We start from the raw sequence: 13,261 nt of genomic DNA, 5'->3' as shown, positions 1-13,261 counted from the left end.
GTGAGTGAGAGTGTCACTTGTCCCCCTAAGAGTGACCGAGTCAGAATGCCGCCTCTCCCCCAGTGAGAATGTTCGCCCTGAGAGCGTCCGAGTCCGAGTCCGAGAGTGCCGCTTCTCCCCCAGTGAGAATCCTCCCCCTGAGAGCGCCCGAGTCAGGATGTTGCCTCTCCCCCAGTGAGAATCCTCCCCCTGAGAGCGCCCGAGTCAGACCGCAGCCTGTCCTCCACTGAAAATGTCGCTGCTCCCGGTTTTGCTCCGCATGTTCCTCCTCGCGGGTTGTGGTCAGGGACTTTGTTCTGTACCATTCGTGCTCACGTGCATCTCTTTTTGTGCGCCATCACGTGCATCATCTGTTTTTGTGCGCCATCACGTGCGCCATTTCTTGACCCGGAATAGGCACAGGGCCTCGGAGTGCGAGCGTTTTTAGATGCTCTGGGGCGACGTCTGGCCTGGGGTCTTTCTCTCACGGTGGTGCGCTTCCCACTGATTGGTTCTGGCTCAGACTTGAACCTGACCGCGGGGCTGGTGGTTGTATCATCTTGCTCTGCCCTGGCTGGTTTCTGTGGTCTGCATAGGCCATTCTTGGCCGTCCTTTGGCGGTCCTTTGCCCACGTGCGGCGTGAAACGTGAGCGGCGTGGAACGATGCTCCGTTTGATGCAACTCTCATAGCTTTTTTCAAGAGCTGTCGTTACCTATTAACCTCATCTTGGATAATCATTGCGCCTTGAACGTGAGATGTTGCTCCAAAATGGCAGGTGCTGCTCTTCCACGCAGACGCCCGGCCCCTTAGTGATTTTGTTTTGGACATGTTGTTGGCACACGTACGTGAGATGTAGTCTCACTGGGCCATCTGGTTCTCTCCCACGCAAATGCTTTTGATCTTAATGGTCTTGTCCTGGATGTTTTCGTGACACTTTTGAAACGAACACTTGTTCCAAAGAGCTCTATGAACTGATCTTCGGGCACGCTCTGAGCGTGCAGACGCCTTGCCCGGTCTGCTGACCCGTTGCTGGCTTTCTGACCTCCACGCAGCGTCTCAGTTGCCATGCAGAGTAGCAATAATGACGTGGGGGATGCAAAGGCAAGACTTTAACAGAAGAATGCATGCATAAGCAGTGTAAGTCAAAATGTAAGTTGCGTCTCACAGCATCGTTTGTGACATGTCTGTTGGGGCCTCTTTTGTAAGTTGCGTCTTACAGCATCGTTTGTGACATGTCTGTTGTGACCTGTTCTGTCAGTTCCGCCTGAGCCTCCGACAAAGCCGGCCATCTGGTACCTGCGCTATCTCGCCTTGGTGGTGGCCTTTGGTAAGTGTTGAGTGCAGACCAAACAGGCTCACTTCTTGTTCGCAAATGCCCGTTTAGTGTGTACGCTATGCATTCTGCCGAATCTCTAATCTGCATGCAGTCAAGAGCTGCATTCATGAAGGCTTCGTTGCGTGAATGATCCCGTCGCTATTCGAGACAATCATGCGGCCAACGTGCTTAAGAGATACACGTCTGGCTTAACTCCCGATTGTCCTAAGTGTTCCGACATGGATCATAGACATGCTAGACAAAAACAAGCATTTCACACTTGAGGTCTCTCGTGAGGTCGGCCGAGGTGAGCTTAAAACCTACCAAACCTGTCTATTTTTGAAAGCCTCAATGAATGTCTAACCAGTCCAGCAGTCCCAGTCAGAGGATCGCCTCGGCTCGTGCCGTTTTCAGATCACCTGTCGTCCATCCGTGTCTGCGCTGACGGGGCCGCGTCCGCACCGCAGGGGTCCTGGGCGGCCTGACGTACGACGTGTGCTGGCGCACCAACGTATGCGGCGTGCGTGCTCCGTACGGCACGCTGGAGCCGGAAGAGCAGCAGGGGACGAAGCCGTCTTCGGCCAAGAGCGGCCTGTTCTACACCGTCTCCACCATGGTAACTACGCACGCGCTCTGGGCAAAGACGAAGGCCGTGGCCGCGCTGCAGCGGGTGAAGAAGGCACGGTCAGGCGACACCGACGGCCTGGCCACCCAGCTGGAGTGTCAGCTGGAGGATCCGGTGGAGGAGCCGCAGCAGGGAGCCGACAGTGCACTGCCGGCGGAGGACGAGCAAGAAGTCGCCGCCGACGGGGCCGACGGTCCACTACCGGCAGAGGACGAACCGCGAGCGGAGGACGAACAGGAAGCGGAAGATGAACAGCGGGGTGCTGAGGGTCAGCAGGAAGGCGACGAAGTTCAGCGGGAGGACGATTCCGCTGAGCAGGAGGGCGACGGGGACCAGGAGGAGGAGAATTCTCCTCAGCAGGAGGACGATATGGCTCAGCAAGAGGAGAACGATGACGCTCAGCGAGAGGAGGGTGCCCCACACGAAGTTGCGGAGACTGAGGCATAGATCAGCAATCGTCTCGTATGGATAATACAGGGACGAAGGTCTGCACCCGAAATCCGCCAAACAGACGCGACAGAACTGACACAAATAAACTAGAGTGCTCTGCGGGACCTAATATCCAGAACAGCTGTAGCAGTGGAAATACGCCATCCGATGGTAAGGAGCATTTGAAGCGCGTAACGTTAACCCCCTCACAGAATACGTCTGTTGTATTTCACTTAACCACCGGGATGCAGGTATGAAGAAACCACAGCCCCGTGAGCGGAACGCTGAGTGCTTTATATGCCGTACCTTCTTAAGAGGCTGTTTGTGTTGTGTGACGCAAAACATCCTACTAACATCATATGACCAGCAATTGGGAAACTGATCACTCTCAGACGAACGTGTCTAGGGCCTGTGAAATGTAGGGTGTTCAATAAACCTAGTGGTGTACTCAGCACAGTGCACCTAACCCATTTAGGACCTGGCCTTGTGATCAGATGAATATGAAACAGACGGTGCACCAAATATGACACCGATCACTAGATATTATACCTGGTCAGAAGAATGTTACAGAAATGTTTCCCAATATTTGTGCGGTTGTATTTCATTTAAAAAATCTGGACGCGAACACTTATTTGCGAAATTACTATCAGTTAATGTACCGTTCTAACTAGCTGCTTGTCTAGTACCAATGCGGTTGTGTATTCAATTTTCTAAACCATTCAGGTGCATCCGTCTGATGGAAGTCGTGGAGCGTGTATTGCCCCTTTAATTTAACTCCGCAGTACCAGCGGTGGCTTTGGAAAAAGAGCGCCACGATTCAATAATGAGCGCACCTGAAAAAGTGTCTAGACTAGTTAATATAAGAGACCGACCCACAGATGTTGCGATTCTCGAATACTGAAGAAAAGGAACCTCACATGAAATGCCATCTCATCGAAGATCCTGCAATGTGCTGAACGTCAGGCCACTGCACTAACAAAATCTGCAACTCAGGCTATGATAGATTTCCCTTATGTAAATTGCATTACAGTGGTCTTCAGATACGCATGCACAAACCTCATGGGTGCTGTGGCGTCAGGGCCTGAGCATCCAACTCTTGCAGCATTATTGTATTCTCTGAAACTCAGTCCGCAGTAGACGGTGCCCGAGGCCTCAAAGCCCGCGCCCGTGGCCTCAAGGTCAGCGCCCGTGACAACGGTAGTTGCCAGGTCGGCGCCGTGCCTGCAGCCTGCAGTAGTCCCCGATCTGTGCCTCAGCCTGCAGTAGTCCCCCGGTCTGTGCCTCAGCCTGCAGCAGTCCCCCGGTCTGTATCTCAGCCTGCAGTAGCCCCCGGTCTGTACCTCAGCCTGCAGTAGTCCCCGGTCTGTACCTCAGCCTGCAGTAGTCCCCCGGTCTGTGTCTCAGCCTGCAGTAGTCCCTTGGTCTGTATCTCAGACCACAGCAGCTCTGAAGTCTGTACCTTACACCCCATAAGGTCCTGCCTGTACCTCGGAGTGCCTGTACCTCGGAGTGCCTGTACCTGCCTGTACCTCGGAGTGTACCTGTACCTGCCTGTACCTCGGAGTGTCCCCATGTGTTCCTCAGAGTGCACGAATCCCCTGATGCGCACCTGGCCCTTGGTGTGCAGCTAGCCTCTGGTGCGCTCCTGGCCCTTTGTGTGCACCTAGCCCCCGGTGCGCACCTAGCCCCTGGTGTGCACCTAGCCCCTGGTGTGCACCTAGCCCCTGGTGCGCACCTAGCCCCTGGTGCGCACCTAGCCCCTGGTGCGCACCTAGCCCCTGGTCTGTACCTAGCCCCTGGTCCACAGCTGCGATACCCGGCGCCGGGACGCGGCCTGATTGTGCCGGACCCGTGCCATCAGCGGCCGTGCATTATTGACGCGGCTGTGGCGGCGCGGCCCGAGCGCAGCGCCAGGTGGGGCCCAGTCGACGCCTCCTCGCACTCACCGGCGCGCGCCCGAGCTGCCAACACCAATCACAGCGGCGTCAGATGAGCACCGGGCACGTCAACAGGGCGTCGCGTGCGACTGCTCTCTTCGTCAGGTGTCATACTTGACTGGTAAGGGCGTCATTCCGCAGAATTGGTTGGGCAGGCTCAGCGCATGTGGCGTGAGACTGGTCCCGCTCCCAAAGTATAACCACTCTCCAGGTTTCGGTCACTTTACATTACGTTGGTGGAAAATAGTTTGTTCAAGCGTGCCACCTAATTACCGCCTTGAGAATGTTACTGCATAAAGGTAATCACCGTAATCCGAGCAGCAAGTTTCGTAAATGAAGCGGAGTGCTGTTTCAACCGGTGGTGAAGCATAGTTGTAGCAACGTTGATCAAGTCGACAGGAAGCCATGGATGCATGTCAACCATCGTGAGCTTCTTCTCAGGGCCACCTAGCTCCTGATGATGGTCGGAAAGAAACATTGTGTAGGATATGACACTACCGGCTGGGACCACAGTCCGATAGATTAGTCCACAGGTACCACACTTCATCACCAAACGCGACGTAGCGCCGGTCCAATCTAATATTGTCACTGCCCATCTCTGGTGACAGCTTTGCAGGAAAACCGACACGCTGCCGTTTGGAGCAAAATTGCCTCGTTGTGAAAGGGAGCACGTCGCACACATTTCGTCAACGATGACCTTTGCCATGAGCTCACAGCCAGGCAAACGGGCATTTTGTGGGCCGTTACTCACAGCTGGTCGTTTAGAAGTGGCAATGGCGGTTGGAAGGCTTTGCTGATGCTTCGTGATGTTTGGCTGATTAAGCGGTTTGTGTATGTGGCATTGACCCAAGGAGTGCGGGAAGTGGCCGAGTGGCATCAGTTTCAGCTGACCACAGTCTTCCACTAGCCATCACGGGTGTCGATTTGTACCCCTTTTGGGTGTGCCCCCTACCCCCCTGTCTGATGTAACCCTCTCAACGGTAGAGCACTCTTAACGGATGGAGTTTTCAGGGTCCGGTCCAGTCTAGTCCGGTTAGGACAGATTCAATTAGCTTGCCACGTCGCTGCTCCCAGGTTTCTCAAACCAATCTTGTCCGGTCCGACTTGCTAGAACAAATTGTAAAATAAATCCGCGCCAGTCTGCTTTTACATCGGAGAGGTTTAGAAAATCAATCGCAAAGTGCGATCATATGATTACTTTGAATTTAAGTGGTTTGTTAGTTTCCATTGGGACAAGTGCAATAAGTTGTTGTGGCCTAGCTGGTGCTAAGGTGCCGAACACAGCATGCTGCCTGTTGGAAATGAATTTCTGCGTGCAGATCACAACAAGGCTTATCATATTATGAATCATATTGCAATTATTGTGACCAATAATTCACAAGTACCACCACATCACGAGAGCCAAAGTTGCTTCTGGGTTCAATAACCTAAGGGCTTGAGCACATCATCTAACATTTTCAGACCCCTGGTTGGGCCAGCATGCCTACACACGTCACTGGACAGTTTCAGCGGCACCCAACTCACAAGCAAGAGCCGACTCTCATCTGGCACGCCTTCTGATGATCTAAAATGACCATCTCACATCGTATATGAAACTTCAGGCGTGTATCCGCTCCCGGACACATCATCTGATGAAATAATCTCAACTGCAATCATTGGTTTCTGCTAGACTAAAGGCTGTTTCGGCATTATAACCCACACGCGCAACTCTCCTCAGGTAGGTGACTGCTAGACTGCCTCGGAGGATTCGGTACTGTCTTGCATTCCCAGCTCGTGCGGACTGTGGTGGAGGGTGTATCTGTTGAAGAATGGGAGAGTGAAAAAGCAAAGAAAGAAGAAACCCGGGAACTGATGAACGCTGCCGGGATGAGCTGCCAGGTGACGTCTTTGGGTCTCCGCGTTCATCGTTATACATGGAGGCGTCGAATGATGAGGCGTCTTGTCCGCCGGAGGCTTGCCTGGCCGAATAAGGAGTTGGGGGAGGGGAAGGGATGGACATTCGCTGTGGTAGAACGGATCGGTACCCTTTTTGGGGGCCACATGGTCCACAGGCCGCCCGAGAGTTCGTGGCTGTCATTTATGACTTGTAACCGTGGAGTAGCAGGGCACAAACGCTGACACAGAACAGGTATCTATTCAGGCTGCCACTTGCAGGAGGTCTCAGACAAGACACAGACGTGAAACAGCCGCACATTCCGTGACGGAGATCGGCGCTGATACGAAATGGGCGCCTCTCACCTCGTAAACACCGCGCTGTTCTAAGCGGAAGCTCAGCCTGACGCCAAAACCGGGGCGGCCATACAAACCCCAAGCCCAAAAGCGCACGCCTGCGCAAATCACGTCTTGTTTGACGCGCCGAGAATCGGCTTACGTCAGTGCCGGCCCATCCAATCAGCGCGCGGCTTTGCCGTGACAGCTGATGCTCGTGCGCACGGGCTCAAGCTGACCGCGCTGGTGCGGGCCCACGCTGCCGAATTAGCGCCGCTTTTACTCCATCATTCCATTATCAGCGACATTAGTCGCCGTGTCCGCGACCGGATGACAGGCGGCATCGCTCCAGGCTTCCCCGCTGAACGCCGGCTAATGCTGACAGACGTGTGGCGGCGCGTCCAGCAAGCGGGTGCGCCCATGCGGGGGGAGCAAGATGTCCATGGTCTCCGTATCAGGAATAACGGCATGCTGAATCTGGATGCAAAAAGGCATAGATGTGCACGAACGCTCTGTATAGAGACAATGAAAAAGTTGTCCGTGGTGAAAGGGGAAAACATGTATGCGATCCTGGTAAAATGACCCCAATGATGCACCTAATTTCGGTTAAGCATTACAGTAGATACGCACAATCAAGGAGGCGTGGTTATACCATATCAGTGATGCAGTATTTATGTACGGCTGATCCCGGTGTAAGAAAATTAAGATATTTCTGATCACAACATGAGGAAACTATAGTTTAGTCTTAACTCGAGAGCAAAATGCGTCCGTGGTATCTCCGGACACGGCCAGTCATTATCCAGAGCACTGAGGCGCTGTGCAGACCGACACGTTTGTCGGCCTGTCCTCACCAGCTGGCAATCTGCCTCAGACGCCCCGCAGTCAACGCCCAGGCCGTCGCGCCGAGATCAGGGACGGATTGTGGCAGGCCTCCCTCTCTGTGGGGCAGCAATGACGGCGGAATCCCAACCGCTTTATACAGTGGCTGGGATCATACGGGATATGGGACGTACTCCATCTCGAAGCACAGGAAGCAGCAGCACGCCGCCTGTGACTTTCTGTGGAAATGGGCCCATCCCAGCGTCAAGTGCTGGTATCAACACTTTTCAGGTCCAGTAAGCACCACTTTGGAACACACCGAAGCCAATCAATAGGCAGAATCCACTCCATTTAGATGTGCAATAGGTTGGCTTATCAGAACGCGATCACTGCATGCAAGCTAAAATAGTTATAGCCGACAGCCTACAAAGTCCATAAAGCACGCTAACAACTAGGATGGGCACGAAATCACGTCGGATTTATTTGATACATTGGTCGGTCTAGACATTCAGCAATGCCAGCGAATACAAATAGCACTAACATCAACGAAAGGATTTTGGTCACGTGAAACAGAGCTGCAGCGCAAGCCAAACCACACTTCAGATCAACGACCGCTTAAGGCGCCCGAGCCCAACGCCTCCACACGTGCTCGTTAAGTCCCAGGGTCGGCAGCGCTCCGACCGCCAGGCCCATATCTTACACCACCAGCGCCGCAAAACTGTGCTGCCGGGCTTGTCAGTCCGACCGCGCGGCGGGGACCCTGGTCTGGGAGCCTCTTCAGGTCAACTCAGCCAACGCGCGGCCAAGGGGGGGGGGGGGCTGCGTCTCGGAGCCCGCTGGTGTCATACCCACGCTTGACAGCACGTTTGACTCTGGCGGCGGCTGTTGACAGCATTCGCGCCAGCCCAAACGGCGAGCCGGAGGCCGGCCGCGGTCCGGACAGAGGGCGGGTCTCGCACCCAGCTCAGGGCCGACTGCGGCCGGCTGACGGGGCAGTCAGGGCCGGCCGCCCGCTGGTGACAGATTGCGGTGACGGCACCAGCCGCCCACCGCCGGCGGAGTGTCGTCCGTCGCCGCACCAGTCACCAGCCGTTGCCAGAGTGTGGTGACTGGCTAGTCGTCCACTGGCGTGCGTGCAGCGTGGAAACGGCACCAGCCGTTCAGTGGTGACGGGGTCGTTTTGTGGACGGTCCCCGTGGATCGCCACGCCTCGAGTGTTCGGTACTGGAGCGCAAGGAGAGCGCAGGTTCGTTATGTTCAATGCTCCTGGGAGCAGCAGTGCCGGTCGCGTACGTTTGACGATCGAAAACGTTCGTTGGCAGTGAACCTTTCGTGAACCTCGCGCGCATTCGATGCTCACCGCCTAGGTTTGGCGATTACGCGTGGCATCTTCCCGACAGTGCCGACGTTGTTGCTTTAAATGATCTCTGGTAGATGCTCCGTCCCCCTTCGGTCAGTGGCGCGGAAACACCGCAGGTCAAACAGTGTGAGGAGCCTTGGAGCTAGAGCTGGGTCTGGCTGAAGTCGGGAGCACGCCGCCGAATGACTCGCCCTCCCATGGAGCCGCTAGCTAAGTGAAGCCGATGACCGCGCTCGATGTGTGCAGCTCGCCGGGCAGGAGGGCTGTGTGAGAAGGGGCCGCCCACGGTGGGGCCCTAGGCAGCCGGCAAGCCGGCCCAGGGCAGGGGCCCTAGGCTCGCTTGCCGCGACGAAACAAACAAGTGCCGCGCCTGGCAGCAGCAGCGGTAAGCGACAGGCCCCGCCGGCTCGGGTAAGCCGCACTTGTTTGCCCTTGGTTTAGTCAGTAAGTGACGTGCGTGCCTACTCCACCGAGAGCCACCGATCGATTGGCTCGAGGGCACTCGCCGACCCTGAAGCACCTGTTGGAAGCAACACTTGCGGCTGAGCGGAGTGCCTGCCCTTTGCACCGCAAAAGGATGGCCATTAACGTCATTCAGCAGGAAAAAATAACGCCGCAATATTGAAACATAATGTAAAACTTTGAACCATTGGAAACACAGATCAGTTGCCCCCTCTAGCATCGGGCAGTCATATATCAGGACCCGTCGTTGAAGCCGCATGGTGCGCGATTTAGTACGCCGTGGACCACACTCATCGAGACTCGGACCAGTCTCAGACTGGCTCAGCCCCCAATACGCCAAGCTTCTTGGCGGGAGGTTACTAGTTCTTAGGCAACATCTCTTGATTAAAACAAGTTTTGTGACATGCAAGGGCAGACGTAACTTTGGAGAGCTTTCTTTCGATTGTTTGAATGAAATCCTCTTTTGCTTTTGGTTTGTCATAGAACAGCTCACGTTAACTTGCATTTGTATTAGATATGACAATTTTCAAGAAAATGCGCTTACCATTTTCAAAAGCAGTGCCGGCTTACGGATACAAACTCATGCAAACATTATGCAATATGATGCTGCATTAGTTAACAAGTTGAACATGAGGACATCAGGTCAAGGCACGAAAACGCTCTTCCAGCCAGTCTACTGTCTATGCCATTTCACTGCACGGAGACCTGGGTGATGCATGATGCATGACCTTAGTCGTTTTTTACGGTCACCCTACCTTTCTCTGATGAAACTGTCGTCTAGAACTTGAAGACGGCGTTTGTCTGGACATTGATTCCACTGATTCCACATTTTCGACCAAAACATCTAGCTGGTGGGTCACGTGAGCGATGAGGAAAAATAACAAGAGCTTTGGGGGTGTGTAGCAATGCTTCAAAATGAAACGATTTGAAACTGCGTCGAAATGGGCAAAAACGAACCTACCACGACAGTGACCCAAGGATCACGATTAATGCGATGTGAGGTCATTTGATAAGTCTTTAACACCATTTGACATCATGTTGACTTTTCTGTTCTGCCTGCATCAAGAGAATAGAAAATGTTATGCTTTGCGAAAAAGTTACGTGGGCGAAGCAGATCTTCATGTCACTTCGTAACTACATCAAACACTCGCCATGAGTTCATATTGTACGTTGTCATGCATCGCAGTTCGCCCGGCGCTCGCCAATTAAAAGTGCTGATCTTCTACCGCTGGGCCTCCACTTCCTGCGTAAGTCAGTCACTGGAGCTGATCCCTGTCACCGGCTACAATGCTCGCGAAGATCTCACCCATTGACACACCTCTCCCTGGTAGATCATACGTAACGTTTGCTCAACTTACACGTATACGATACAACGAATAGCCGTGGTGGGTTCCTACCCAGCGGTTTTCTTGCATAGTCACCGGCTAATATTGATATGTATGGATTAGAATATGAGACAAGATAAATCATCTACCAGATCCAACAACTCTCGCTCCGAGCTGTCGAATGGCGTAGCATCTCCTAAATTTTTCGCCACTGGCATAGATGACGACGTCAAAGCCATCAGTTTCTTTTCCTTATCGCTAACATCACCTGAAACAACCGAACACGACCGTCTAGGGCATCAAATAGGGATGCATCACGGCGACCGCCGCTCCGAACGCAAGTTTGCCAAACCGTCCGGTAGTGCAGCAGGTTCTGGTACAGGTGCAGAAGTCGTCATGGGGTCGTCAGCAAACGCTGGTACAGACAGCCACGCGGGTGCACTGCCCGATGACGCCCTTAAGAAAGACCTGAGCCTGTGCACTACTTACCGGAGCCCGTGCACCACCAGTCGGTTAGCAACCCCGTGGTCGGAGCAGTGTTGGCCGCCATGTGTCACCACTTGACCTAATTGATGCCTGAGCGGTCGCGTTCCGCCTGGTTTCGGGTGGTGCCAACGATAATGGCAGGCAGCCATGGCTTCGACGCTGTTTCCAATGCCATTGACGAATTGCTTAGAGGATGCTGCACAGTTCGCAAACTGGAACGCTTGACTGTTAGATCTGGTAGATGAATCCCCTTCGCTGGGATTCCAGCTTCTTCAAGTCGATGATAACCGTTAGCTAAGAAGTTTGGTCATTCAGTGGGAAGCCAACGATGGCTATTCGTTTTATGGTAAATGTTTCCAATGATGTTGCAGAGAAGAGTCTGCCAATAATCCAGATCTTCCCAGGCATTCTAGACCGTGAAAATGATCATGCAGGGATTTCTGCATGAAGTGTAAATCCACTGTTAGGAACCAAGCACTTTCAATAAGCGTACACCGAAAACGCATATTTCTCAAGTCCTCAAGGTGTGCTTCTATGCATATTTGTGCATGTGTTTGTGCGTGCGTGCGTGCGTGTGTCACTGGGGACTTACCACGCATTCAGCTATTGCGGCTCTATAGTGTCGCCTGCGGACGGGCACCGTGGGGAATCGAACCAGCCCGGTGCCTTCGGTTTACGAGACGCATAGCGTAACCGCTTAACTATCGATACTCGAGAACCAGCATGGCGAGGGAGCGCAATGGGCTGTTTTTTAAGAGTCGAAGCGGTTAATGTCTATTTTATAACGCCTTACTGGCCCGCTTAGAGGCAACGCTTTTAAAAAGGCTACTTAAAATTTAAGCAATTTACACATATCCTAAACAGGCATGAATTTTTACAAGAATGACACCTCTGAACCCGCCTGGAACCGTAAAAATGATCTAGCCCTGAGCACCCATACTTTTCCATACGTGTGTTATTCTGTGACACCCTAAACTAAACCGTCATCTAAGCCGCAAGAAACGAAACCATCATCAGCCAAATATCAGCTGACTGGCTGCCATGGTGACGCTCCTTGGTGACGCGCGGCCACCCGAAACTCGCCGGCCGCCATGTCTGCATCCGCATAGCAACTATTTTCGGGAAATGCAACGTGGCTGCATTTCTAGATGACAACGGGTTACCAAAACCCTTTACAGATGTTGCTCCTAAGTGAAGTGGGACACTTTTATCACCTAGATTGATCGCTTCTCGGAGTGCGAATTTTGATGCGCCCTGCTTTTCCCGGATCTCAGGCTTGTTACCATTCATCACAACGTGATCGCGCAAAATGACTGATAAGCCCCCGTTTGGTTTCACTGGACACTGCCACACGCGAGTGCGCGCTTTGTCGGCACACACCCATCCCCAAGTAATGGATATTCAACTCATCCCCAATACGGTGCCATGTCAGGCAACTATCGTAAATCCAGCGATTGCAAGGCTTAGTGTTATCAGGGTGTTAGAGGCCGTGCAGGCATGAGAGCCGACAATAAATCGGTGTCCTAAATGCACACAATCAACAGGCATCTGGAAGGGGACGAGCCAGTATGCTGAATTTCGCATTATGGATGCATAGTTATTAGTTATGCCAACATTACATAATGGTGCCTTGCTTGAAAAGTCAGAGCACATATAACCAGGGTAGTTGACGCGCCCTGAAATTACAAATATGCATCATTTGAAATGACAATGTTAAAAGAGCACGTAAAGATAGCATAAAAGGCCGAGCACGCGCCATTTCACCACTCGTGTGGAATGTTATCGGCCATGTAGAATGATGTCTTTCACACAATCGCAGTGTGGTCCTGGGGAGCTCGCTCCCGTTCGAAGCAAACAATTCCATATCAGGTGATGATGGGTCTTTCACTGTGAAATCTAAGAAATAACATTGGGGCAAATAACAGCTACTAAATTACAAGTTGCGGATTGGCGCACAAATATAACTTTATTTTAGTTTTCCGGACAGGGACATATTGTCAAGGCTGCTGGCTTAATGTCCACATCACAAAACAAGGCCGTTCATTTCCAGGCTTGACTGCTATGTTGGTGTAGCTCTTAAGATATGCTACCATTTCTATGATCACCTGACACGCTGCTTCGAATTACATGTTTGACCCCCATCTGTATATTTGCATGATATTTGACACAGCGTTCAAGTAACTTATCAGCCTCCCAAGAGAGCCCATCAGCATTCAAGAAACGTATCGGCAATTTAAAGCTAGAAACAGGGTCTGTTGTTCATATCCAAAGGTTGCGTGAATGTACTGACTTTATCTCTCGCAAAGGCATTGCG

At 52.7% G+C, this 13,261-nt stretch overlaps 1 protein-coding gene across 1 annotated transcript in view; it reads left to right on the top strand.

The window, feature by feature from the left end:
• The window catches only part of LOC119097353 (uncharacterized), a 6,433-nt gene extending 3,233 nt beyond the window's left edge, over positions 1–3,200 (top strand). The window contains exons 5-6 of the mRNA XM_037220400.1: positions 1,240–1,308; positions 1,764–3,200. Of these exons, the coding sequence (XP_037076295.1) occupies positions 1,240–1,308; positions 1,764–2,368 (674 nt within the window). The 3' untranslated portion in view covers positions 2,369–3,200. The remainder of the gene's footprint in view (positions 1–1,239; positions 1,309–1,763) is intronic.
• The last annotated feature ends 10,061 nt before the right edge of the window (positions 3,201–13,261 follow it).

Source organism: Pollicipes pollicipes, unplaced genomic scaffold, assembly GCF_011947565.3.
Source record: "Pollicipes pollicipes isolate AB1234 unplaced genomic scaffold, Ppol_2.1 Scaffold_4295;HRSCAF=5057_pilon_pilon_pilon, whole genome shotgun sequence".
Lineage (NCBI taxonomy): Eukaryota > Metazoa > Arthropoda > Thecostraca > Pollicipedomorpha > Pollicipedidae > Pollicipes > Pollicipes pollicipes.
The sequence above is the reverse complement of the archived record's forward strand: the minus strand, read 5'-3'. Positions and strand labels throughout refer to the sequence as shown.